Source organism: Triturus cristatus, chromosome 3_1 (assembly GCF_964204655.1).
Source record: "Triturus cristatus chromosome 3_1, aTriCri1.1, whole genome shotgun sequence".
Taxonomy (NCBI): Eukaryota; Metazoa; Chordata; class Amphibia; order Caudata; family Salamandridae; genus Triturus; species Triturus cristatus.
Window position 1 is genome coordinate 805,533,145 of NC_140583.1, and position 25,919 is coordinate 805,559,063.

Consider the following 25,919-nt stretch of genomic DNA (forward strand, 5'->3'; position numbering starts at 1 on the left):
ATTTTCTGCTTGCCTACATGAGGTTATGCTGAAATCGTGTTGGGTAGGGAAACAATTAAAAAATAAAAACTCAGAAGGAAGCAATACGTTTACTCCATAGGAATTTTAATGTCAAAGAGATATACTACTGATTTTGACTTAAAGCCACCTTCCCGTAATTGAATTTTACAAAGTCACTACACGAGTATTGATTTTTCCAAGACTTGCTGAGAAGGCTTCTCTAAACCCTCAATTGTGTCAATAGTTGTGGTGGGATACATCCTGTTTGTTGGAAACAGATCTAACCCTTTCGTTTGTCATTTTTGCATGCCCACGGTTTCACAAAAAGAAGAGCCAACAAAAATGTTCAAATGTTATGGAAAAGATCTAATCCTTGTAAGCAAAACATGAACTGCGATTATTAGGCAAATGAGATACATCATGGTTATAAGCATTATTAGAGTGGCGAAAAATACACACAATTCAACCATGTCCTAATATTACTCCTATCTATCTCTAATACCCCTACATTAGCAAAAGCGTTGTGGGAGTACCATTCTGCCAGCCCCAGGTGAATTGATCTAACCCCATGCTTTAGTGTAATGTCTCAGGAAGCCGGCCTCAGTGTATTAACAAATACACTCTGTCTCAGTGTGCATGCCTACACACATCTCTGCCTTCGCAGCTATCTTCCTTCTTAGAATGTATGTCAGGAACTGCATCTCATTCACAGCTCTCTGCAGCATTCATGATAACTCCGGTGTGAAGTGAACACAGGAGAGATGTGGCGCAGCTGCCAGAGCGGCTGACTCCGCAACACGGGCAACAGTTCAATCTCCGGCGACAGCTCAGCATCATGTGACTCTGGGCAATAGCTTACTTAATCCTCGTGCTTTACAAATATAGATTGTTAGTGTCTCTCGCCTGAATTCAAAACGGATGGTGTTTAAATAATAAAACTCCGGCCTTATCTCATTCTGCAAGAGATGCAGAAAAAAACATCTTTACTTAGTCTGGGTAATGGTCGTCTCCTACAAGCACGAAAATAAAGCAAGGATATTGCGTTCCAGTGTTTGTCCCTGGAGCTAACAATGCAGACTACAGAACAATGACTTTAATAAATGCGTGCGTGGAATTGAAAAACATGTTTAAACAACCATCTTAAAAAGATGTTTAGTTTGAAAAGAAAAGTAAAACTGAGACTAAATGTAATCCCTATAATACTTCTCCCTGGTGCTCTGTAGTGCTTGAGGGGTCCCATACCGTGGGGAGCTTTAGATGGATTCCAGCAGAGGGACTGAAAGTCTCAGGATCACAGCAGAGGGGGCAAGCAGAGCCAGATCACGCTCCTTCTCCCTAGCTCTCTTAAGAGCATGAAGGGGTACTGCAGTGCGGGCCAATGGCGTGCCTGGAGGAGGCTGGGTAGGCCACCTTCTGGTGTTTGTTTTCTGAGGTCTCTCCACACTACAAGTAAGAGTGTCATTTTATTTTTTTAATTTTACTAAGCCGTTTATCTGCCTGATACTTCGTTTTGGAGGCCTTTTTAAAGTCTTATTGTGACACCTTACTGTTTATGGACTCTTTGGTTGCCTGCCATTAATACTTTATTGCCGTAAGTTCGATCCACAGTGGTTAACGGTGTCTTTGTGATTCCTTTATAGTTCTGGGACATTGGCAAGCGTTAGTCATGTCCGGTGCATTGAGCCCAGAAACGCCTGTGAAGTGGTTCTAGCATATTAATTTATTTGACTTCTGAGGATGGGGCTATAACCAATGAGATTATATTAGTAGAAAAAGAACTGAGGTTAGGCCCATCTGCTGTTCAACTGTTGGGTTGTACTTCTCACCACTGCCTGTCATCTGAAGGGGCTGCTTCTAAAGTTAAGACTGATTCTTAACTGTCCTTGGTTGCTAATCCACATATTATTAACCCTGGGCGTAGTTCGCGAAGTAGCGCTATGCGTAGCTACGCAAAGTGCACATCGCACTACACGAGCTATGCTTAGCACTTCGCGAACTGCGTAGTACCCTGTTCGCACAGTGCAAGATGCCGTTTTCAATGATTGCACAGTGCGGACAAGCATCCGGCACTGTGCAATCATTGAAAACGTCTTCATCTTGCAAAGTGCGAGCTGTATTTTTCTGCCGCTCGAGTAGATTTTTACTCGAGCGGCATCTTTCTCAACGCGGTCTGGTAGTTTCTCATCGCGAGCTGTTGCGAGCATACGCGGGCACTCGCAATGAGAAACCTGACCTCCCCGCGTTGAGAATCTCGCCGGGAGGTTTATTTTCCACGCTCGCGATTGCCAACTTGATGTTGCTGATCGCGAATGAGGAAAAAGTCTCGCCGGGATGTCATTTTGCATGCTCGCTGTCGCCAACTTGACGTTGAGGACCGCGAGCAAGCAAAACATGACCGCTGCACTACGCAACGCTACGCTACGCGTGTTTGCACTGTGCTACGTGCAATTCGCGTAGTGCGAAGTAGCGCAAACGTCGCAAACTACGCGAGCGTAGCGTAGTGCTTTGCCCAGGCTTACATATTATGGAAGTCACTCTACATCAACCTCCAGTAGTAGGTCTGTCTGCCTCACCTAAGCCCTCTTGGAAAAAAAGAAGTGACATCGCTTGAGACTTTCAAAAGTCAGTTTTGGCACCTGATTTTGTGGATGAATTTCTCGCTACCTAATTATTTCTTCCTTTTTTTGCCTACAACGATAGGCCTAACAAATTAAAAGGTGCTCTTGATCAGCTTGAGCTTATTCCTGAGCCCATATTTGAACTCCGTGAGGGGCCCACGGCTCAATGTCAATCTGACCCCATCTCTGCAGGATCCTACGCTCCAAAGGACGGTGACCTACCGAAAACCTGTGCTCATCTAGAGGATCCCCGTCATGTTGACCCCATACCTAAAACATCTATTGCTCTTAACACTGGGGTTGGACTAGTTGTGGCGCAGATGCACATGCTTCTTCAAAGCATCTTTGGACCTGATAGCCGCTCAAAGACAAAGCTCAAAGGAATCAATGCTGATGGGAGGTCTATTAATTTAGCTGCAAGAGGTGGAGATCTTAGTCTCAATAGTCATAACCTTGACTTGCCACCTGCTACTACACTTTGTCATTGTACTTGCCAAAGTGCCCTCTTAAAATCAGGGGAGGTTGAACATTAATTCATAGCGTAAAAATAAAAATGTCCATTGCTTTGAGGGGCAACTGGGCACCAATTTGAATTTATTTAATAAAGTTAATATAGTGTGAAGGATCACATGGCTAGATAAGTCAACAAAAATTGTGGATGGCGATTGTATCATTGTGAATTTTAATAATCCCTGCACATCTGCTTGTTTGTTAATGGACTTATCCAATTTAAGTGCACTTTTTTCAGTGTTATGCCACTTCTCTTTTTTCTAGTAGCCTCGTGCTATTTTCGCCAATGCCTTAGCGTCTCACCAATTGCCTTTATCCATTCACTCCAAAGTACCAGTCAAGGATGTTACTCCTGGTATTCCTACCAGTAACAGATTTGGACACCTGAGTTCTTTTTATGATAGCTACTGAGTGCTACCAGGACTATATACCGATTACAGTGCTGTCGTCATCAGGGGACTGTGCAATTCATTAGACCAATACACCTTCTCTATTCTGTGTTGGAATGTAGTGGGCATGGCTAGAAATAACGACACCTTTGAATGGATTGATTTCTAAAAAAAAAAAAAAACAATGTGATTTGCCTACAAGAAGCTTGGGAGATATCCAACAGTGTTTCTGGAGGGATATAAGGCTTTTTTTGTACCTGCAATAGATTCAAGCTTAGGTAGAGCTAACGGTGACCCATTAGTGATAATTTCTTTAAGTTAAAATTGCAGCCGCAAACAACTGGACACGTTTCTCCCAATTTACTTGCAGTTTATTTTTCTTTTCGGAATCACTGTATAGGTTTGCTAATACATTTTTATAATGCTCACCTAAATAAGTATTGGGGCTTTACATTTCATAGGATTGTTGGAAAAACATGCCTGATCCATTAAAGGGAAATGTTTTGTAGTGTTACATGGTGACTTTATGGCACAACTATGTAACACCTTCCCTGTTTAAGAGGTCTGTAACTGGTCTTATAAATATAGGAGTGTGTAGTTGCTGTTACACAGACAGTGGTTTACGGTTAAGTTAGTTCAGTGGAATATGCTCCAATATGGGCAAGTGCCCTCACACACCCCGAAGGGTGTCATGCTTCATCATCTGGGCATGCTCCTCGTCGGGCCGGCGCTGCAATGCCCGACGGGAACCCTCAAAGGCGCTCTTTGCCGGAGATCTTTTGTTATAGCCATTTGATGAAGTGTGTGTAGTGTGGTGAAAGTGGCTTGAAATAGGTATAGTGATGCTTATGTAGGGTAAATTTTACTGAGAAAGCTCACTATCATAATTAAAAAGGTATGATGATGCCTGTGTGGGATACAATGATCCTAAGAGCAATCATGAGAAGTCCTTTTTTTTTTTTAAATGTGAGGTCAACATGTTTCTTGCTTGTTCTAGTGCAGAATGGTCTGTTGGCAATTCGTCAGGACCAAATATAGCTAACCTACCCTACTATGTGACTAGTTTGAGTGTTGTGGTTGTCCTAGTAATCAGTCACAACATAACATTTTAAGGTAAGACTCTACCTCTTCCGTTGCACTGACCCGATTTCAGTTAGTGACGGTCGCACGGACGTTACCAGAGCGAACCGTTCATTTGCAAAACTATGACGGAGTTCAGTGAGACTCTGCACCTACCTCTGTGCTCAGCCTCTAACTAGTCACCTTTACCACCAGTTATGCAATATTTTAGACATTCTGCCCAGGATGAATTGCTAAAAACCATACAGAGTAATTAATATTCACCCTTGCCTTTCGTCAGTTACCGCAGATAAGAATCGCACCCCATTTTGCATCTACTTTTTTCAGGAGAGGTTGTTTTTCTACAGTCGATTTTATATTTGTCTTTTCTGGCTTAGCCTGTTCTCTTTTGAATTTTGAGGTGCTCTGGGATACCAGAAGCGATCATAATCCTTTATGTGCCACTATTTCCTGGATGAGTATTTCTACACACAATATTCACGCTTTGTACGGGCGGGCATCCACTAAATTTCAGGTCCACAGATTTTGCTGGTATAAGGTCATTCCCCTTCAATTTTTATTATGAATTGTTTAGTTAATGTTCCAGGGAGTGTTTAACTTACCTGGATAATGGAGCCCTGGATTAACACATTTTGAAATCTTTTGTAGCCATCTCCAACAAGTTGGGGATAATTCTTACTCCCACCATTTTCTGTGCACCAGCTCTATGCAGATGGTTTGATCACTGTTGTGCTATTCCACACAGAACGATTTTGAAACCTCTAATGGAGAAGACCAGGGATAAAGGCAGAGTTATCTCCTGAAGTCGAAATTATAATGCAGCTATCAAGAAAAGGAAATCTGAGCCAAAGCAAGAGACCTCAGAAGCCTTAATGGTCTCTTGTTCAGTCAGGATAGCTCTACAATTTGGGAAATGGATTAACTGTCCCATTTTCGCGTATTTAACAGGTAGATTTAAATCACAATACGTTACTCCAAAATCTTGGCTTGAGCATTTTTAATGCCATTTATGGTGTCCCCGATTCCAACTGTTCCCATGATATTCAGTTGACTAACTCGCTGTATTTTTGCTTGGCCCCTTTGTTGACTTTTAGCTGGGAGGTGGTATAGGACTCCATCATAGACCTGCCCAGAAACAAAGCCCCTGACTTGGTCCTAACTTGATTTATTGAAGTCTAATGTTGAGCTATGGGAACCGCTTGCCACATTATATCGATACCACAATCAGATAAGGTGCTTGAGGTTTGCTTACACTTTTTGACTGACATCACTGATACCTATGATCATCATCAACTACTGTGGAATGTCACGTATGACAATGATTCTTATTGAACTATGGTGGTAAGACAACCATTATACTCACATATGATATGGAAGTGCCAATTTAGAAGGCTACCAAGTCTTCCAAAAGTATTCACAATTGAACGGTGGCGGGGTGATATGTCACCAAGAACCAAAACAGCCAAGCCTAGCCTGACTGCTCTTGACGGCTAAGGGCCTCATTTAAAGTTTGGAGGGAACTGAAAATCCTCCAACTTCGAAAGGAAACTCTAAAGACTGTGTACATTCTGCTGAATTCCCGCAACACTTCCTGTAGTGAAGGATATTCAGCTAGCTGATTGGGCTAAGTATGTAGAGCTTACCCCTGAAATTAAAGGTTTTTTAGTTCCTTCTGTGAGAAAGTGCCCTCTTTCTTGCATGGTATGACCCCACTTTTTGCTGAATTGCTGATGTTCTTTGACTGAGTGTGCCCTGGGCTCCTGCTAATTGAGTACCCAGGGCCTATGTTCCTTCCCTAAAACTGCATTGAAGCCTAAACCTAATTGGCATCTCTGGCCACATATCAGCCCCTGGTAAATGGTACCACAGGTACACAGGGCACTGTTACCAGAGAGGGCCTCTAAGGGCTGCAGCACTTAATGTGCCACCCTTAGAGGCCCTGTACCCTGACACTCACACACTGCCTTTGCAGGCTGTGTGTCTTGGTGCAGAACAAAGTGAAGAGTCAACATGGCACGCATCCCTGTGTGCCATGCCCACAAACCACTGCCCTGGCATACATCAGTCACCCCTCTATCTGGGTGCCCTATGCCAGTGGTGAGGGTACAGGTGCCCATGAGCCCTGTACCCCTACAGTGCCCAAATCCATTCCTGGGCACTACGCGCAGTGCTGCCATTAAGAGTATATGGTGCTGGGAGTTTGTCATTATGAACTCCACAGCACCGTAATGGCTACACTGAAAACTGGGAAGTTTGGTATCAAACTTCTCAGCACATTAAACCCACAGTGTGGGATTTAATGTAAAATGCACAACAGAGGGCATCTGAGTGGCTGCAACCACAAGACATGTTTCTGGACCCCTGGGTCGAGAGCTGCTGCTCTCCATGGCCTGAAACAATGCACATCCTGGGACGAGGTGCCAAGTTTCCTCCCCCAAGATGGGCATGGTTCACAAAGGAGAAGCTTCAAAGGCATGCCTTTGTGAGCCTCTCCAGACCATTTGCTGCTTTCAGCAACTGGTCCCCACTGGTTCTACCCCCCACTTTGGGCGGGAGAACCGGCGGGAAAAACAAGTGAGGAAGAAAGGTGGGCCCACCTCTGCTAACTCTACCCGTCAGGTGGGGGAGGCGAGGTGAAGCACAACCTAGAGTCCCCACCATCTTGAGGATGGGGGGACCCAGCCAACCAAGGACAGGCTCCTGCCCCCCTCCCACTGGAGAGTGGTAGAATAGGGGTGCACCCACCCCAGGGAAGGGACCCATTGGTCCCTGCCCTTTACCTACCTGTAACACCCCTAAATTTAGTATTTAGGGGGCACCCTGAACCTTGCTTCCTCAGATCCAGAAACAACAAGAAGAAAAGAAGGACCAAAAAGCTGTGCAGCCAGCTAACAAGAGGAAGACGCCCACTGACTTGGCCCTAACCCTACCGGCATGTCTCCCCTCGAACCTGCTCCTGCGAAATCTCGGTGTGTCCTGCAGCCGCAACCTCAAAAACCCCGGAGGACCTGCCTGCCTTCACTTCCAAAGAATGCTTGTCCCGTGTCCACTGGATTTGCAACCTCTGGCAGCAGCCGGAGACCGCGAATCCAGCCCACTGTGCACCCGCTGTATCCGGCCCGACTTGAGTGGAAAAACACCTCAAGGAGGTCACCTCGGCGATCCTGACCTGAGATCCGGCAACCCCTGACCTGCCTCAAGTCTCCAGCCGACGCCTGCAGCCTAAATCAAGAAGGCCCCTCCTAACCGCGACCAGGAGCTGGTAAGAAGAACCAACCCCAAAAGGCACCCCTGCACCCGACGCCCCACTGCCTTGTGTGCCCACACCGACAGTGCCTAACCAACCCTTAACTTTTCAACTTACCTCTCCAAGTAGTGGCCGCACCCAGAAGTCCTTCTTCTCCCTGCCTGCAGTGCTATAGCAAACTGGAGGTTCTCCATAGAAAACAACAGGGCGCCCAACGTTGAAAGAGCACTCTGCACCCAGCCTCCCCAGTGCCGCTGAGGGTGCGCCCTTTGTGCTACTTTGTTTCCCCATTTGCCCTGTCCCTAACCCTGGGAGCTTTGCTCCCCCAACCCAGTGGCCTGCTTACCAGCAGCCACCAACCGGAGACCCCCTATCCCCCCCCATTGGATAACATTGGGCCTCAACACCCAGTCACCCTAGTGCCGCTGAGGGTGCAACAACAGTGCATCTCTGACCCTGGGGGACCCCTGAGTCTAACCCCAGAACCTTAACTCCCACAATCGATTACTTAACTGAGAACCGTTAACCTGTTTTCCCTCCATAGGATAACATTGACACTTTTTCTCCAAAAAGTTTCTAAGTGTGCTGAATCTAGGGGGCAGATTTATGAGGCCCGTTGCGCCATCGGAACGTCACTTTTTGTGACGTTCCGTGGCGCAGAAGCCTGCGTGATATTTATCAGGCAGCACTGAGCCACTTTTTGTGGCTTAATACTGCCTCATAAATATCAGTCCCTTTAACGCAGTGTTCTGCGTTAAAGGGGCGTGCAATGGGTGTTGCTGGGGGCATTCCCAGCAACATCCATGGCCTTTTGACACTGCCCCAGATTTACGAGAAATCGTAAATCTGAGGCAGCGCCAAAAGCTTACGCCTCCCCAGGGGAGGCGTAAGGGAGGCGCAACGGGGAGAAATATCTTTATTTCTCCTCGTTTTTCCTTTTTCTATGTGTGCTGCATTCTGCAGCACCCATACAAAGAGGAAAAACATCTTGTGATTATTTTTGTACAGAAAGGTTTCCCTTCCTGTACAAAAATATTCATCTCCGCAACGCAGGCACTCTTGCACCATGGTGCAGAGGTGCCTGCGTTGGCGCAGGCAGCCCATTGTGCGCCGGCGCAGGGGAAAAGGACAGGAATGCGCTGCATTTTATAGATACGGCGCATCCCTGCCCTTTTCTTTTGCCGTAGGGAAGCGCAGCAGGAAGGCCTGCTGCACTTCCCTACGGCAAAACCTCATAAATCTGCCCCTAGGTATCCAGCACTGAGTTGGAAAAGTAACGTGAAAAGTAACTTACCTGCAATTTACTGGAAAAGCCCATTCATTTCAATGTACTGCTCCAAAAAGTTTGTATGTGTGGAGTTTTGAAAACTGAAAATATTCTTTAAAAATCTCACGAATAACCAAAACGTATTTACTTACCTGTTTGCAGGAAATGTCCCAGTGCTGAATCTAGATATCCAGCACTGAGTTAGAAAAGTAACGTAAAAAGTAACTTACCTGTAATTTACTGAAAAAGCCTATTTATTTCAATGTACTGCATTTGTTAAGTGTTGCATACTACTACTCCTCTGTAAATCAAAGTACAATTTCTATTGCATTTTCAAACTGTTCTATATCCAGTTACTTATTACTGAAAAGTATTTAATGCTTACCTGTGGCAGGCTTGCTTTGTTCTAAAAATAGACAATAGTATATTTTTATACAAAAACAATTGGCCTAGAGTTCAGTTCTTGAGTGTGTGAATTAATTTGCTGACTGAGTGTGTACATCAAATGCTTAACACTGTCCTCTGATACTGCCTTACTGCTCGACCACTCTACCACAAAAAGAGAGTAAGGTTCTATCTAACTTTAACCTCTACCTACCTCTGGGGACACTTGGACTCTATACACACTATACCTCATTTTGGTGTAGTATATATAGAGCCAGTTTCTTACACCCTCTAAACGCTAAATGAGGCCCAAGTTCCAACACATTCATGTACTAAAAAGTGCATGGAAATAATTAAGGATGAAAGGAAAGTAGCAATGTTCAAAAGAAAAGGGATACAAATGAGACCAACATTATCCAATACTTTATATATTTTACTAGCCTACAGTCATAGTTTTCTCTACTGGTATCTTAATCTGCCACAGTAGCAGACATTAAGGGTCATACAAACAAACATTCTAGTCAATGAAAGATTCTTAAAGGGAGAAAAGAGGATATATCTCCGAATGTGGCACTTATATAATGTACTAACCGTCACTAAATCCTCATTTTGAAGCTATGCTTAGTCATCTAACTCCAAAGACTGCTTTTCTTGTAGCTATCAAACTCTACATATAGTGAGTGAACAACTGCCATTTATTGTACAAGATCACATTTCCAAATTCCTAAAGATAACGTTGTGATGGGGAAAAAATCATAAATTTGTACCAAAGGTAGGATGCCCAGTTTTCATGCCCATTAATCAGTTCATCTTCCTTAATCCTTCCAACAGCCTAAAACACTAGCTAAAAGGATGCCACATATACTAGATGTTCTGAGAGCACTAATAGATGATGTTTAGGAAACAAAGGGTATAGGAAAACTGACTTATTTGTAGGCTTCTGTACCAAGATGAATTTTCCAACAAATGTTTTCCTGTGTCTGGCCTTCGTGTATAAGTGTTTTAAAAACGGTAGCATGTATGTTCGATCAGGGTATAGAGGCTCGAGCGTGTCAAACTGTCCTTAGACTTTTATTACAATCGCCCTTCACATTCTCTTTAGAGAGTAAAACCACATGACCTCTGCAAAGCACGTGAATCTAGAGAAGGTTCATGATGTAAAAGAATCTAGGTACTTACCTGCAAGAGTAACTTTGTAGCTTGAAACTCTTCTAGATGTATTTGTGCGGCTCCCACTTCCCAAGTGAAGGAAGGAAAGTAGTGCTAAATATAGGATTACTTACAAAAAAAATCGAAATGTAAATAATACGACAGAATAAAGAATCTAAAGGTGGCAACATTCAGGTGTATTGTGCGCTTGTGCTCTTTGCCCTGGACTCTGCCTATGGTTTGAACAATTCCTAAGCTAATGACCGATTGGTTTTCATACAATTCTTGATGGACCAAAGTTACTCTCCTGTTCCAGTAGAACATCATGTTTAATGTTATCAATACCTTGTTATGTTTGTTGTTTTCTTATTGCTCACTGTTTTGTGCTCTGAGAGTAGAAATCTAAGCTTCTCTGGCAAGTGAATCTCACAGAACTGCTGTCCGTGCACTGCCAGCTCTCCACTGTCATTGTGAGAGCTAGGGGTGAGGCGCTGGGTGGGTGGCTGAAGGCCAGAAAATGTTCTGATTGTGTGACGGGGGAATGGGCGGCAGAGGGTATTTTGGGGGAAATGTTAGGGGGAAATGAATGGGGGTTATATGCAGATGAGGTCTGGCCGGGTGGCAGGAGACCAGGTATTGTTTATCAGTGTTTAAGTTTGAGGAAGGTGAGGGTTTGTTTCAGACAGAGGTGAGAGTAGGAGGGCAGGTATTCATTTTTTTAATTTGGAAAGGGTTTCTTGTCTGTGGTAGGGGTAGGTAGCAGAAGGTCAGGTTTTTAAAAACCTTTTTAACATGTTAATTATGGCTTCCCCATTACTCCTCTGACATCTCGAGCTTTATCATCTATAATTCTATATATTGTAAACAGACACTGCCTCAGTAAACCTAGTCACAAGTACAGGAATAGCACTCATTTTTCTAACTTCTTTGACTTTGTAGGGTTTCCTGAAACTGCCAATCTATTTATATCAGCCCTCAAGTCTTTCTACACAGCTAAGGTGCGCACAGGGCCACCTGACCCAGCTCTCCAGCAAGATGGCAACATTGCGAGCATCCCCTGCTGGAGGTAAGTGGCTTGTTGCAGGAATGGGAAGATTTTCCTTCAGGTCTTTGCTACAGCCATGGGTTTATTGTTCCTATCTTCTTATACAAAGATGAAACGTTTACAAGGATAACCATTGCTCCTCCTTGTCTGCAGGATCATACCAGGCCTCTATATCCAGAGCACCTACTGTGTTTCATCCTCTTTCCTATTGTTTTCTGCAGGGATGGTGATTACATCTCCACTAGTGCCTGGCCAGACATTATTTCTCTCCTTTTACCTAGTGCTGGTCTTTGTTCTCGTCTTCTGGATTCATTTTCACAAGGGGCAGCAGAGAAACCACTTCAGTCTCTCACACAGCATAGGTATGGGGTGGAAAGCAGCAATGCTAGATTACCTCACAGAACAAACACTGAGACCAGCACATGGAGCTGCCCGACTCCCGCCTTTTGAAGGAAGTCTTTCACCACAGGTCTTTGGTGAGGATGATTTGCCCTAAGGAGGAGTTGCTCATACATCATTCCTCCTCAGGCTTTATTGTCAACTTGCCCATCACATTATTATGGCTGGCCCTGAGACATTTAGCCAGGGGATAGTTTCTCATCTGGCATTCCATGTCTTTCTTATGGTTTGTCTTTGTACATTCCTGGCAAATCCCATTTCTACAGTTTTTCACCTTGAGCCCATTGCTTCTTTAGAAAGATGAATAATAATTTTAGTTACTCTAGTAAAATCATCAAATAGAAGGTAAAGCATCTTTGTATGGTTGTACACTGGCATTCTTTGTGTTTGTCCACTGTGATTTCCCGGTAGTAGTATTGGGCCACTACCTCTGTTTGTTTATATGCCAGGCAAAAGTCTGGTTGAAAGGATGTTAAGGCCAGAAATGTGTTTTTCAGATTTATTGTTAAAACTGTAGATGTGTAAATTGAAAAATGAATACTTGCAGACTCTAAATCCCTTCTGTCACAAAGAAACTGGAGTAAAAATACAGAAAGTACTTGCATTTAGGAATGTACCTACATTAAAATATATTATGTATATTGATAAAACAGCGTAATTGAACTCTAGAATACATAGGAGATAAACGTATACACTTGGTTCAATAATTGAATGAGGATGTGGGAAAGACAAAACGTAAAACAGTCTTTGTGTATGTTGAACCTAATACCAGAAGGTGGGTACGGAGGGGGAGGAGTTGTATGTAGGTACCCATGCACGTTCTCAGATGTACTGCATATTCTGCTTCTGTGCTCACTGCAACTGGACCAGTTAGATTCCTGTGCGAAATGAAACTATTTTCAACTGGAAAGTAATATGATGTACTGTCCTTTGTATAAGTTGTTAATATCGCCCTATTTTACAGCGTGTAAAATCTCCTAAATCAAAGTTAAGTGATGTAGGATCGTTTGCAGTGTATCTGCTCATTGACATACATGAGAAAACAGGAGTTGTCTTGTAGATGGAAAGTGGCTAATGCTAAAATGAGGTTGAGGACTTGATATGAATTAAAGCAGCGCCTTTCCACAACGGATTTTGAATTTCATTGCTGAGCTAGTGTATGCAACAATAGATAAATTATTCAGTAAGCACATGCATAATATTGTGTGCTTGCATGTGACAGGAGCAGTAAGCACATGCATAATAGTGTGTGCTTGCATGTGACAGGAGCAGTTTCTCACTCCTCTAACTCTTCTCCGATATGCACAGCATTGTGAAATGCGCCTATTGCACTTCTCTGCATATGCCTGTTCTGGCTAGTATCATCTATGTCCTATCCACAAGTGTCCTCCAGCTGCTTCTCTACTTTCACTTTCTATATTTAGGGTTGTTGGTCACTCTAAGGAAGATCTATATGCTTTCTTTTTTTTGTTCTTTGTGGTCTTCATCTTACTTTGAAATTTGCAGCGGGTATGAAGCTAGGCTGATTCATGATTCATTCTGCTTAATCAACCCGTAAGATGGTTTGTGGGGGGTAGTCCATTTGAGAGCAGACCATGTCCACACCTCGTGCTCTTCAAAATGAAGCAGGAAATAACAATCCTACACCTTATCTACAGAAGCAGGAATGAAGCCTCCTCTGTGAAGGATGGAAGGTGCAGACCACAATCCTTTCCTTTCAAGTATGACTTTGCCTCATACGAATGTAATTCAGACAGCTGAGTAGTGGTTTTGGGTCTGTGAGAAAGGTTGCAGTGGGGAAATTGTAGTTTCTGCCCTTACTCTCTCTGTCCTACCTCTTCTTCCTCAGCCAGTTCAGTGTAGCTTAATAAATCTTCTTAAAAGTTAAATACCACAGAAAAGCACGAAGAGAATACAAAACACTTTAAAGAGTGCTCAATAAAGTCTATTACTTCATAATTTTCTAACTTAGTGCCATCTCCAATGAAGTAGAAATACTGAAACACATAGCTGTACATACAGGGCAGGAAACATTAAGCATTACGATTGCATCTATTATCATAAGAATAAATGGAAAGCTCAGTTCAGTTCAAATAACTTTATTTCGACTTCCAGGGCCATAAAAGTGCAAGTCCAAATAGAAAAGTACGTAGTAAATGGATGAGTAAAACAATACAGATCAGTACAGTTTAACTTGTGGCAGTCATGAATTGAAAATAGATGCCAAATGGTAAGGTAGCAGATTAAAATATCATCTTGCATGTACAGGAATAAAATAAGTTCAATAAACATTGTTGCAATATAATTTGGAAAAATAGGATAAAATCAATAAGCCACATGGAATTAGGAAGGGGGAAGTGCCTTTCTACGAAGTACCCACATAGCCCCCAGGAACGTAACTACTTGTATGGCAAGCTGCAGTCTGATCTCAAGATACGAAGAGCGGCCAAATGGCTATGCTGGTGTAGACGCCTGCAGGTGGGAGCTAACCAGAATCTATGGGGGCGGGCGCAGGCTGGCCAAACAAAGAAAACATGCGCAACACTCTTCCGTTAAGAGGGGCATGCAGGGCAGATTTCAGTAGACCCAACAGTCCACCTTTTGGTGAAAGCTCTCAGCTGTAGAATGCCCATTCTAACTTGAAAATATAACTTCCTATCAATAGAGATGGCCACTTGATCCCAATATGACTCATACCCTCCCAGAGGCTTCAAATAAACGGATTCTATGACCAATTTAGAGGAGTCAGCCCTTCTGAGATGGTTGGCCTCTTTAGCTGGCCAATAAAGCTTCTTCAAGCATTTGACAGGAAACAAGTAGCGGTGGCATGATTCTTAAGGTCGGCTGCCCTAAGGGTGTAAAGTGACTCTTTGATTTTTAAGCCAGGGTATTCTTGCAAATTGACCTGCATGTGTTACATCCCGGGGGGCTGTGGTTGTCCATAGCGTCTCCAGTACAACAGAGAATGCAACCTGACGTTATCAACAAGACTTCTTACACCCATATCCAATATAGTGTAGCTTAAAAAACATCTTCCTAAAAGTTAAATACCACAGAAAAGCACAAAGATAAACAAATCATTTATAGAGTGCTCATTAAAGTCTATTACTTCATAATTTTCACCATCTTCATAGCAGGACGAAATACTAAAACATAGCCGTGCATACAGGGCAGGAAACATTAAGCATTGCAATTGCATCTATTATCATAGGAATAAATGGAAAGCAATTTTTGGTACAAAAATAACCATGATGAAACAACTCAAAAGAACAAAAACTGTAACAAATCCAAAGCCAAAGATTATTTACTAAGACAACCAATATAGTGTGCCCCAGATTGATCCTTGTGGCTCTGGCAATTACATCAAGGGTAGTAAATTGATGGCGTCCATGGTTTTTGCATAAGATGAGCATAATTATTTTGTGTTGCTTATTTACTAGCTAAAATGTACTCCACTCGGGGCCCTCCTTGAACCCTGTTCCACCTGGTAGCTGCATGGGGAGAGAGACTTACCGCCAGGCCATTCACTTTGTTGAACCCTTGATTAGGTGAATCCCACACTCCCCCTTGTTCTGTTTTTGCTGTTAGTCACCGAGGCATCAGTGGCCTATTTGGAGCTCTGTTTGACGTGAAATGCACACAATTTCTTTAACCAGTTCAAACTGGCCTGATCTGTGATTCCTCTTTCAGTAGCCCAGGCACATTGACACGAAGCAAAGATGCATTTCTTTAGGATTAAAAGAAGTGTTTGAACTTTTGTAAAATGCAGCACTTTGATGGACAAGGAAGAAAGTCAGAGGCGTTAAAAGTGGGATAAATGCTAGACTGCTTGAACCAGAAAGTGTTACTCATTTGGACTTTTGTGGGGTTGCTGTTCTTTCTAATTAGGCAATAGTCCAGTTATTTATGCAGCTTTGCTAGTGTGACTGAAGTAGAGATCGAGGGCTGGTACTGAACTGCAGATATGCAAGAGGTCTGGCCTTGTCCCTGGAAGACAGCCTAGTTGAGTGGAGAATCTACATTTAGGACTTCTCAGAGGCCCAAGAACACCTAGGACTTACAGGATCCCCTTATCGTCTTTCTTTTCCTGGCCAGCTGGGCTCAGACCAACATCTAGATCGTGGAATTGCAGCATCACCTAGCTCCTCATCCACTCACATATCCCTTCTGCCAGCATTTTTCTTATCTGTGCCGTTCCAATGCCATATTGATGCCCTATTACAGCATGGGAGGCACTCGAAACCTTCGGGGGATTTGGCAGGGCAATTGCATGTGGCTGCGAGAACTAATAGTTTTTAAACGTCTTTGAGGTTGCCCTGGTACTTGTATTACCAGCCTTCCCTGGTTCTGCACTGGCTTGTATTGGATTAGAGTTGGATCAGATTTTGACTGTACCTGCTGCCTTGTTTGTGTGGCCGCCTGCTTGTTCGCTTGCTGTTTAGCATTATTAGATCATCTGGTCTCCTAATCCCCCATCCCACTCTCATCCCCCTCACCCTCTGGCTATCTCACGAATTAAGTGAATATTTCTCTGTGACCTATTGCAATACTGAAGAACTAGCTTTGGGGAAGGCATAACTGGTGAAGGGGTACTCATGCTGCAAATGTGTCCTACCCGTTTGGTCTGTGATGCTCGCAATTTACTTTTCATATCAACATCGTTTGGACTGCATTTCTGTGCCTCACTGAGCCCAACATATATTGTACCTGAGCAAAGACATGACCATCACAAAAGTGCAGGAGTGTATTTTTTTAATCCCTTGAAGAACCCTTCGCTTGTATAACAAGTTGTTGCCAGTAAGACCAATAAACGCCAACAAGCCAAACACAAGGGGCAGTATAAGTGTCCGCTTTTGAACAGCCAGCCCTTGAACAGTCAAAGTCCTTTCTTCATTTTAGCTTATACAATATCGAGCACGAAACCCTCCCCATCTTATGTAGCCCAGTCACCCCAATCTTTCCAGCCATGTGTGAATACAGATAGATTGGCAAGAAGTCCTAACATTGGTTCGGGACCAACTAGTGCAATGCATATGAACTCTAAGAAACTTGTTACTGACTTCTACCCAGATCTCCAGGGTATACCAAGCTGCTGCAGTCATAATGTAAAAACAAAGAGGGCCTTGGAAAATGAGAACATTGAAATCCACGAGGTTAGTAAGGAAGTGATAAGGGAATCAGACCCCCTAAATAATGAAGGAGAAGATGTAGTATTGTCCTCACGCCATTTCTCAATGCCAACCAGACAGGTAGGGGATCAAGGCAATACTGGGAATCAAGCCAGTACTGATTGTAACTAAAACACAATCTCCCCAAATAATCGCGCTGCACTCTGCAGGGTTGCTCCAAAACACGTTGCTCTCTAGCATTTTCTGCACCACACCCGACAGCTCTCGAGATCTTGGGCACTTTGGGTGGGAAGCAGGGGCATGAACAATACTGTTGCCCTGTCCAACTTCCAAGCCTTCCCAAGGTCGCCGAGCCCTATACGTCCGAACACTCCACTTGTTGAGTAGCCCACACATCGAGAGGAGTAAAAGCAAATAGACAAACACCACAAAGTTGCTCCGGACCCTCGGAGAGAAGCCCAACTAATCTGCAACTATTGAAGGACTATAGATTGCCAGACGTCCCTATCCATATACTGACTAAAAGGTCAACCAACCAGGAACCAAGCATCTTGGCAGCAAAGATGGGTAATCCACCAAATCTCAACACACCTTTCAACGAGATGTTGAGTAGCAGTTTTACAGTACCTCCACCTCGAGATCCAGGCACTCCCTTTGCAGAGAACTTCATTGTGCGTATCCCTCCTACCTGCCCTGACAAAGGTCATAATCTCCAGCTGCTTGTTATCAGTGGAACGGGTAGTGAGCTTCGTACTCATTACTTGAGAGTATTGTTCTCGATAATGACCACAGCACCAATCTTCTTACCCCTTTACTGGAAGATATGGTCATGAAACCAACCAAGCGTGAAGCCTCAACGCAAACAAGTACTAGCGCAAGTACCTGGCCTGTTCCTACATCCAGACCTGAAGGGGTTACCAATCCCATTTCCCCTCCGCAAGAAAAGAGCTAGAAGATACAAACAAAAGCCAGAACAATGGATAAGGAAGAGTGTTACAATTTAAATGACCTTTTTGCAGAGTCTACAGAAGGCCGCAAGGAAAAACTGCACTACCCAATATTTAGGAAATCAACTGTATATACTCACAAGCCTCCAGCGGCGATGGACAAAGAAGCGGAAAACACGTTGCTGTTAAAAGTGGCTCCTAGAAGGAAAAAGAGTTATAAGAAACAAAATAGTCCTAAGACATGCTCTAAAAGAGAAGAGAGGTTGTGAAACCATCTGTCCTCCATTAGGTGTGAGCCCAAGCAGTATCGCTGTGCAAGCAACAACCGCCTTAAGCACGTTAGATCAAGGTACTGCATGTCCCACTGTTGAGGAACCCTGGGATGCCCTTCCTTTGGGCACGGTGTCAATAAATTCCAGTGCAAGAACATTTTCTCCTTCATGTGTACAATCGCTAGGATCCTCTGAATTAATACTCCAAGGACCATCCACCATTAGAGATACCTCCAATGTATCAATGTAATTTACATTCATTGCAAGACTATATAACTAGTAAACCCGGGTAGCTGGAACCATGACGCGTCTGAGACAACGGGGAAGTGTGCGTATAGTGAAGTAAAGTTTTATACACTAGTCACCCCAAAGTTGATCTGCGATAACTTAGATGGCCTCCATGTATGGGCCTGGCCATACATCAGCAAAGAAAGGCAAAGTCAGCTGGCACATTACATGATCATCAAAAGGAATTGTGTGTGGTATCAAGTGGGCAATGAGGGCCACAGGCTCCTCCAAAAAGGGCCAAAGGCAGCTATAAACTCCCACCAGGCACGCCAAGTGACTCAAAAAACTTGACAGTGACCAAGTGGAGAACTACTGCTGTTAGGACAGTTGCCATCAGACAAGATAAAAGGCCTGCTCTCCAAATAAATGAAGCTGACCGGCAGTGGTTGATAATAGCTCTTAAGAGCTCAGAGAAAACATGGCAGAGAGCTGTCACAGTTTTGACCATAGGTTTCTAACAGAAACAAAGCCCCAATCTCCTAGTCACGTCTGCAAGCCTATGCACAATGATAATGTCCAAGGAGGGGCAAATGAAATTACTATCCTGTCATGGAACGTAGCTAGATTGCAATCACATGTATTGCTTTCAGGAGATGTGGGCAGCAAATTATTTTAGTGCCTTATAGGCACACTTGGATTTCATGGGGTTTACTGTCGAGGGCAGCAAACTAAGCGGAGGGATAGCAATGGGTGGCCTAACTACCTGGTTTTCAACCAAACTAGACTGTACAGCAACTAAAATCTCCTCAATTGTATCCCCACTGTTCACTCTGCTCGTTAGGCTGGTTCAAGAGCAGATGAAATCTAGCTTTATGCAGTATATTCTAAATGTGTATTTAAATCCAAGAAAACGTAACAACTTCGAGGACCAACTTGCAGTCTTAAAAACATTTGTTTGCAGCATAAAGAACAAAGCTCCCAGTAACAATAAGCACTAACTTCTAGTCTGTGGGGACTTTAACATCTCTCCACTGGAAGACCTATGGGAGAACGCAAAAATTGAGGAGTATCCCGCCACCAGAATTAGGTCGTTTTCTTCCTGTTAGCAGGGTCAAGAAAGGGAAATTATTCAGAAGTTTCCTTACAGAATCACAGATATCCTTTCTAAATAGTTGCATGACACAGACAGTTCTGCAGCGCCCACATTTCGGAATAGTAGAAGATCTAGCCTGATTGCCTTCATTCTCTTTCCAAATGAATGCTGGCATCTGGTGTTAGACATGGAAGTAGTTCAAAGACCTGCAAGAGACCATGTTAGTCTGTGTATTTCAAATGTGCAATCCTGAGTTAGCAGAGACTGGTCAAACCCTTTGCCACGAGTATTGTTCCAAACAACAGCAGAAGATTGGTAAAATGGAGTGGAGAGAACTACTTGAATAACAAGACTTCATTAAAGGTGTGCCTGGAGCATTTCTTGACTTGCACTATGGATAGCAATGAGCCCGAGGAAATATTTGCAACCCATCAACAGAATGTATGTGCCACTGGTCTGCACCATGGGCAAGAAGGCTTAAAAGCAAGAAACCTGATAAAGGTTTGTTGGATAAAGAGTGCAGAGCAGCCAAGAATAAGCTGAAGTGGCGTACACTGAGTATAATGCTTCCCAAGGACAAGAACAATCCTTTGGAGCCATAAGGAGAGAATACACTGCCATGCTTAGGGGTGAGAAATTGAATTACCAGCGAGAAGTGTGGCAGCAGAAGAAACGGGAATAGCAAATCCTATTACAGAGGAAAATCGCTGGAATATTTAGAGAAGGTCCAGGATCCCAGGATCAGCATATTCCAGCACAGACCTGGGTAGATCATTACAAGACCATATATTCCAGTGGCGACTGCACATCAGCCCTGGTAGAATGTTATGTGCCACCGCCAAAAGGTTATTCATTTTTTACTACCGAAAGTAGAAAGAGCAATACTGGACGAGAAGACCAACAAAGCACCTGCCCAGACTGCACCAGTTGATATGTTTCGCCTTGACTGCAAGGCTTGGTCCGTGGCCCGGACTGAGATACTTAATGCGGTCTTGAGAACAAATAACGACCCACCCACCCAGCGATCCGCCATTATAGTCTCATTCCACAAAAAAGGAAAACAGTTGCTGCCATATAATATCTGGCCAATATCGCACTTGGGAAGTACTGGGAGAATCTTTAGGCATGCCCATCTGAACAGGCTACAGGCCTGGGTGGACAAGAATACGGTCAACATAAATTCCCAGGCATGGTTTTAGAGGTCATTTGTGCCATCAGCCAAGCCATAAAATTATTTATGGTATGTGTTAAATGCACAAAAACGCCCAAGCACCCGCTTTGCCTGCCCTTTATTGGCCTTAAACTGGCCTTCAACCTGGTAAATAGATCATAGCTATGAGGAACTCTCAAAGAACTAGGAGTTCATCTCTTAGAAGCTATCAAAATATTGCACAAAGACACGCGTGTCTGCGTTTGCTACGGAAACATAAAAGAATGCACCCCCTATTTTGACATCTGATCTGGAGGTGTCAGGATGAGTCCTCAACCCATTAGCCTTCTCTTTCTTCCTGAACAATGGAATATTTCTTACTCAAGGGGAGGGGTACACAGACGTACTGCAGCTGGGCAATAAAGACACCCAGTCCTCTCCTGTTTGCAGTTGATTCAGTCATACAATCCTACACACAAAAACAGCTGCACAGGGGGTTGGACAGCCTTGAAAGCTACTGCTTCTTAAAGGACCTTCTTATTAACATGCAAAAGACACAAGTAATGCAGTTGGGATCATCTCCACTGCTGATTAAACCACCAAGAATTGTTGGCAAGGTACCCCAAATTGTTACAATCTATGACTATCTGGGGATCTCTAACAAGTTGTCCTGGCATGTCCACGTTGACTAGGCAGCTAGCACCCTACAGTGGTCTGCCTATGCAATTCTGAGGCTCAGGAACAAGATTGGCTGCCACTCGTTGGGTGTTGATCTCCAAGTATATAAGCAAAAAGCAGTGGCAGCATCAATCTATGATGCAAAATTATGGGCGTATTGTAGGAAACTGGCTCTATATATACTACACCAAAATGAGGTATAGTGTGTATAGAGTCCAGGTGACCCCAGAGGTAGGCAGAGGTTAAAGTTAGATAGCACCTTACTCTCTATTTGTGGTAGATTGGTCGAGCAGTAAGGCAGTATCAGAGGACAGTGTTGAGCATTTGATGTACACACTGTCAGCAAATGAATTCACACACTCAAGAGCTGAACTCTAGACCAATTGTTTTTGTATACAAACTATGCTGTTTTATTTTTAGAACCAAGCAAGTCTGGCACAGGTAAGCATTAAATACTTTACAGTAATAAGTTGCTGATTGTAGAACAGTTAGAAAATGCAATAGGAATTGTACTTTGTTTGATTTACAGGGGATGCTGTAGGTTGCAATACTTAGCAAATACAGTACATTGAAATGAATAGGCCTTTTCAGTAAATTACAGGTAAGTTACTTTTTTTTTGTGTGTGCAAAAGTTTTTTTATTGGTTGCTTTCTTGAACACAGGAGTACAGAAATACAGCATCAGAGAAAATAAATGCAATACAATACTGCAGAGTGTGCTAGATAAAGAAAGAGGGGATAAAACAAAAGAACATAAAGCAAATACAAACAATCAGCATCTACATGTACATTGCAGCGACAAATTGCAGGTGATTACCTATAGTAGAGAATAGTTAGGGAGACGGTACAGGTCAAGCACCATCAAACTGAAATTTTCAACATTGTAAAAGTATATTTTGCGGCGGTTTGTGTGATTCAAAATATATGTCAAGGCTATCCCACATATGTCTCAAGGGGGGTTTCGAAGGTGAATTTTGGAGGGAAATTGTGTCAGCCCCTCTAAGGTGAGTTACCCAATTCAGCCAGCATTTAAACGATGCTTTATTTGTATCCTTCCAATTGTTTAGTATAACTTTAACTGCTGCTGTCAGGAGAAGGTCTAAAAGGGCCCTATCATTGTCCTTTAGATCCTCCATAGTAAGGGGTGCAAAACCCAATGTGGTGAATTCTCTTTTAGGGGAACAAGAAAGAAGTTTAGAGATAAAGTCAAAAATATTGTCCCAAAAATGCTTAATGCATTTGCAGTAGAAGAGCAGATGTGCTAAATCTCCTGTGTCCTCCTTACAGTTCCAACACTTGGGATCCTCTCTAATCTTGTGCAAGTGTAGGCGAGCTGGTGTCCAATATGCCTTGTGTAAGAGCCAAAATTTCATTTGTGATAGGGCGGGAGAAATTTTATTTCTAGAGACTGAGGACCATGTTCCAGACCAGACCTTTTCAGAGATCGGGGAGGAGGATAGTGTTTCCCAATAGGAGATTAGCTTTTTATAGAGGTTTGTGTGCTTAGGGTGAAGTAATTTATAAATCCAGGAAACTTGGTGTCCTAGCTTATTTAATTTCACTATGTAAAGTGGGAGGGAAGGGGAAGAAGGCGATAGATTAGCTTTCGTGATTGCCGTCTTAATTTTTAGGAAGTTGTAGAATTCCCTATGATCTAGATTGAATTTTGTCTGCAAGTTTTTAAAGGAGATGGGTTATTCTAGGTCTATCATTTGTTGTGGAAAGGAGATACCCTTATCTATCCATGTATCATTGTGTATTGTACTCCCCTTATATTGTATTTTAGGATTGTCCCACAGTGATTGTAGGTGGGAGTGTCTTATACTAACATCTAGGTTTTTTATCTAATTTCAAAAGAGCGTGTTTAGTGTTCTAAATATAGATTTTGAGCAACTGATACTTGTAAGTTGGGAAGTAGAGCAGCTGGGGCCAAATTGTTAAGCAACGACTTCTCAATCTCCAGCCAGATTGGAGTATATCCCACAGGAGGAGCAAACCAATATAAGCCCTGTTTTGCTAAGAACGCGGATTGGTAGAGTTTGAAGTCGGCCAGATTCACTCCCCCAAAGATTTGTCCAGTCTAAGTTTTTTCAGGCTAATTCTGGCCTTTTTTTGCCTGCCATATGAAATTGAATATGAGAGTATCTAACTTCCGATGGAACTCCTCAGACAGTTTAAGTGTTAGCATGGTTATTAGGTAGTTCACGATTGGCGTGATCATCATCTTGATGGTCTCAAGTCTCCCCCACCAAGTGATGAACCTTGGGGACCATGTATCAAGTCAAGAAAGCTTTATTCGACGATTGTCATAAAAGCATATTCATATCATACATATTAGAAGATAAAAACATTTTAAGATATTTTAAAATGGTTTAAAACAATAAATAAAATAGAGATATTTACAAACTGATTCAGCAATTCATTGGAAGGAAAATTAATCAAGACAGCATTTTGCTCCTAATCACCCATGCCCTACCAAGAAACTTTGCAACAGATATATAAACAAATGAAGTTTCAGCAGATCGCAAAATGCGAACAGCCACCTTGGTATTCGTGGTACCCAAGGTCCGGCACATTGGTTTAAGCCAGGTCTGTCGAGGGATTATGTAGGAAGGGCATTGGAACAAAAAGTGATTAACAGATTCAACAGGTGCAGTGCAACCAGGACAATTAAGTACATTTTCTGTAGACCATCTAGATGTAAACTCTCTTACTGGGAGACTACCAACTCTGAGCTGAAAGTAAAGCTTCCTGTCCAAAGGACTGGTTATATCATCCCAGAAAGGTGCCAAGGAAATGGTATCCTTAAAGTCCAAGAAGATGCCAGATAGTGAAAGCGGAGCTGTTGTTCTGAAAACTCTGGATGCTACCATTTCCCAGTACAGAGACTTCAGGACTTGTTTGGTGGGGAAACAAGCATTTTGAGGATCCTCCCACAGGTTTTTTAGACCCAGGTCCCGAAGTGACTCATAGATCCTACGGAGCCACTTGACCTTTCGGCAAGTGTCCAATTTGATAATGTCCATGAGGCCAAGAGCAAAAAGCCTAAGTTCGGGGGTAACCCATAGCCGCCTCCAGTATAGAATAGGGCGGAATGAGGCAATTAATGCTATCGGTCTCATACCAAGGTCATAGAATAGAGGGCAAAGGGGAGTGCTCTGTGGTAGACTTGTTAAATTTCGAAGGAATTTATTCTCATAGGAAGATAGCTTATGTAAATTTTCAAATCCCCACAATTCAACTCCATAAAGTGCTGCTCCAACCACTTTTGCATCATAGACCCGAAGAGCAGGATCAATCGGTTTGGTCAAAGATTTGGCGTGTTCTTTACTTAAAGCACCAGAGAGTTGGGAGTGCTTAAGAGAAGCCAAGTTAACCTGCTTTTTCCAGCTCAAGTCATGCTGAATACAAATGCCCAAATAAGTAAAATCTTGGACCTGGTCCAGTAGCAAACTATTCATAAATATCTTACATTTAAAAGATTTTGGTTGGTTAAAAGACATGAATTTGGATTTTAAAACATTAATTTCAAGCCCACGGGCTAGACAGAACGCCTCAAACAAACTTAAGGACCTCTGTAGGCCACTCGGGGTTTTAGAAATTATGAGGCAATCGTCGGCAAACATTAAAATAGGAATTTTCGCACCTGCCAGAGAAGGGGCATCCACTTTCGCATCTATTAATAATTTTGCTATGTCATTAATGTATAGAGAAAATAAGGTTGGCGCGAGGACGCAGCCCTGCCTGACCCCCTTTTGGATGGGGAACTGCCTGGTCACTTGTCCAACACCACCCCATCTAATCTGCGCAAAGTTGTCTAAATGGAGTCTAGCAATTAGAGAAACTAGAGCAGCTGGCATCCCCAGATTGTCTAAGACAGCCCATAGGGTTTGCCGAGGGACTAAGTCAAAGGCTGCCCTAAGATCTATAAAAGCTGCATATAGGCTGCCTCCCCCCAAGTAGACCACCTTCCAGTAAAGCATAGCAAAATGCAGCACCTGATCAATGGTGCTTATTCTTGCTCTGAAGCCAGCTTGTAGATGGGAAAGGATTGCATTATCTAGGGCCCAATCCAACACTTTGTTCAAGATCAACCTGCCTAAGATCTTTTGTGTGGTATCTATCAGGCTGATAGGACGGTAGTTAGCGGGGAGAGACTTGTCCCCCTTCTTGAACACAGGAATAATTTCTGCTCCCTTCCAGGATCTCGGGATAGGAGCGCCTCTAGCAATCAAATTGGCTAAAATTAGAATGTAGTTACCCCATGACTCACTATTACAGGAGAAAATATCAGCAGGGACTCCATCCATCCCAGGAGCCCTCCCAGGAACCAAT

General features: G+C 43.2%; 1 protein-coding gene across 1 annotated transcript in view; it reads left to right on the plus strand.

Annotated features, from left to right (window-relative positions):
- Positions 1–25,919, plus strand: part of USP40 (ubiquitin specific peptidase 40) — a 667,009-nt gene that overhangs the window by 422,492 nt on the left and 218,598 nt on the right. The window contains exon 25 of the mRNA XM_085646205.1: positions 11,584–11,710. Coding sequence (XP_085502331.1) covers positions 11,584–11,710 — 127 coding nt within the window. The remainder of the gene's footprint in view (positions 1–11,583; positions 11,711–25,919) is intronic.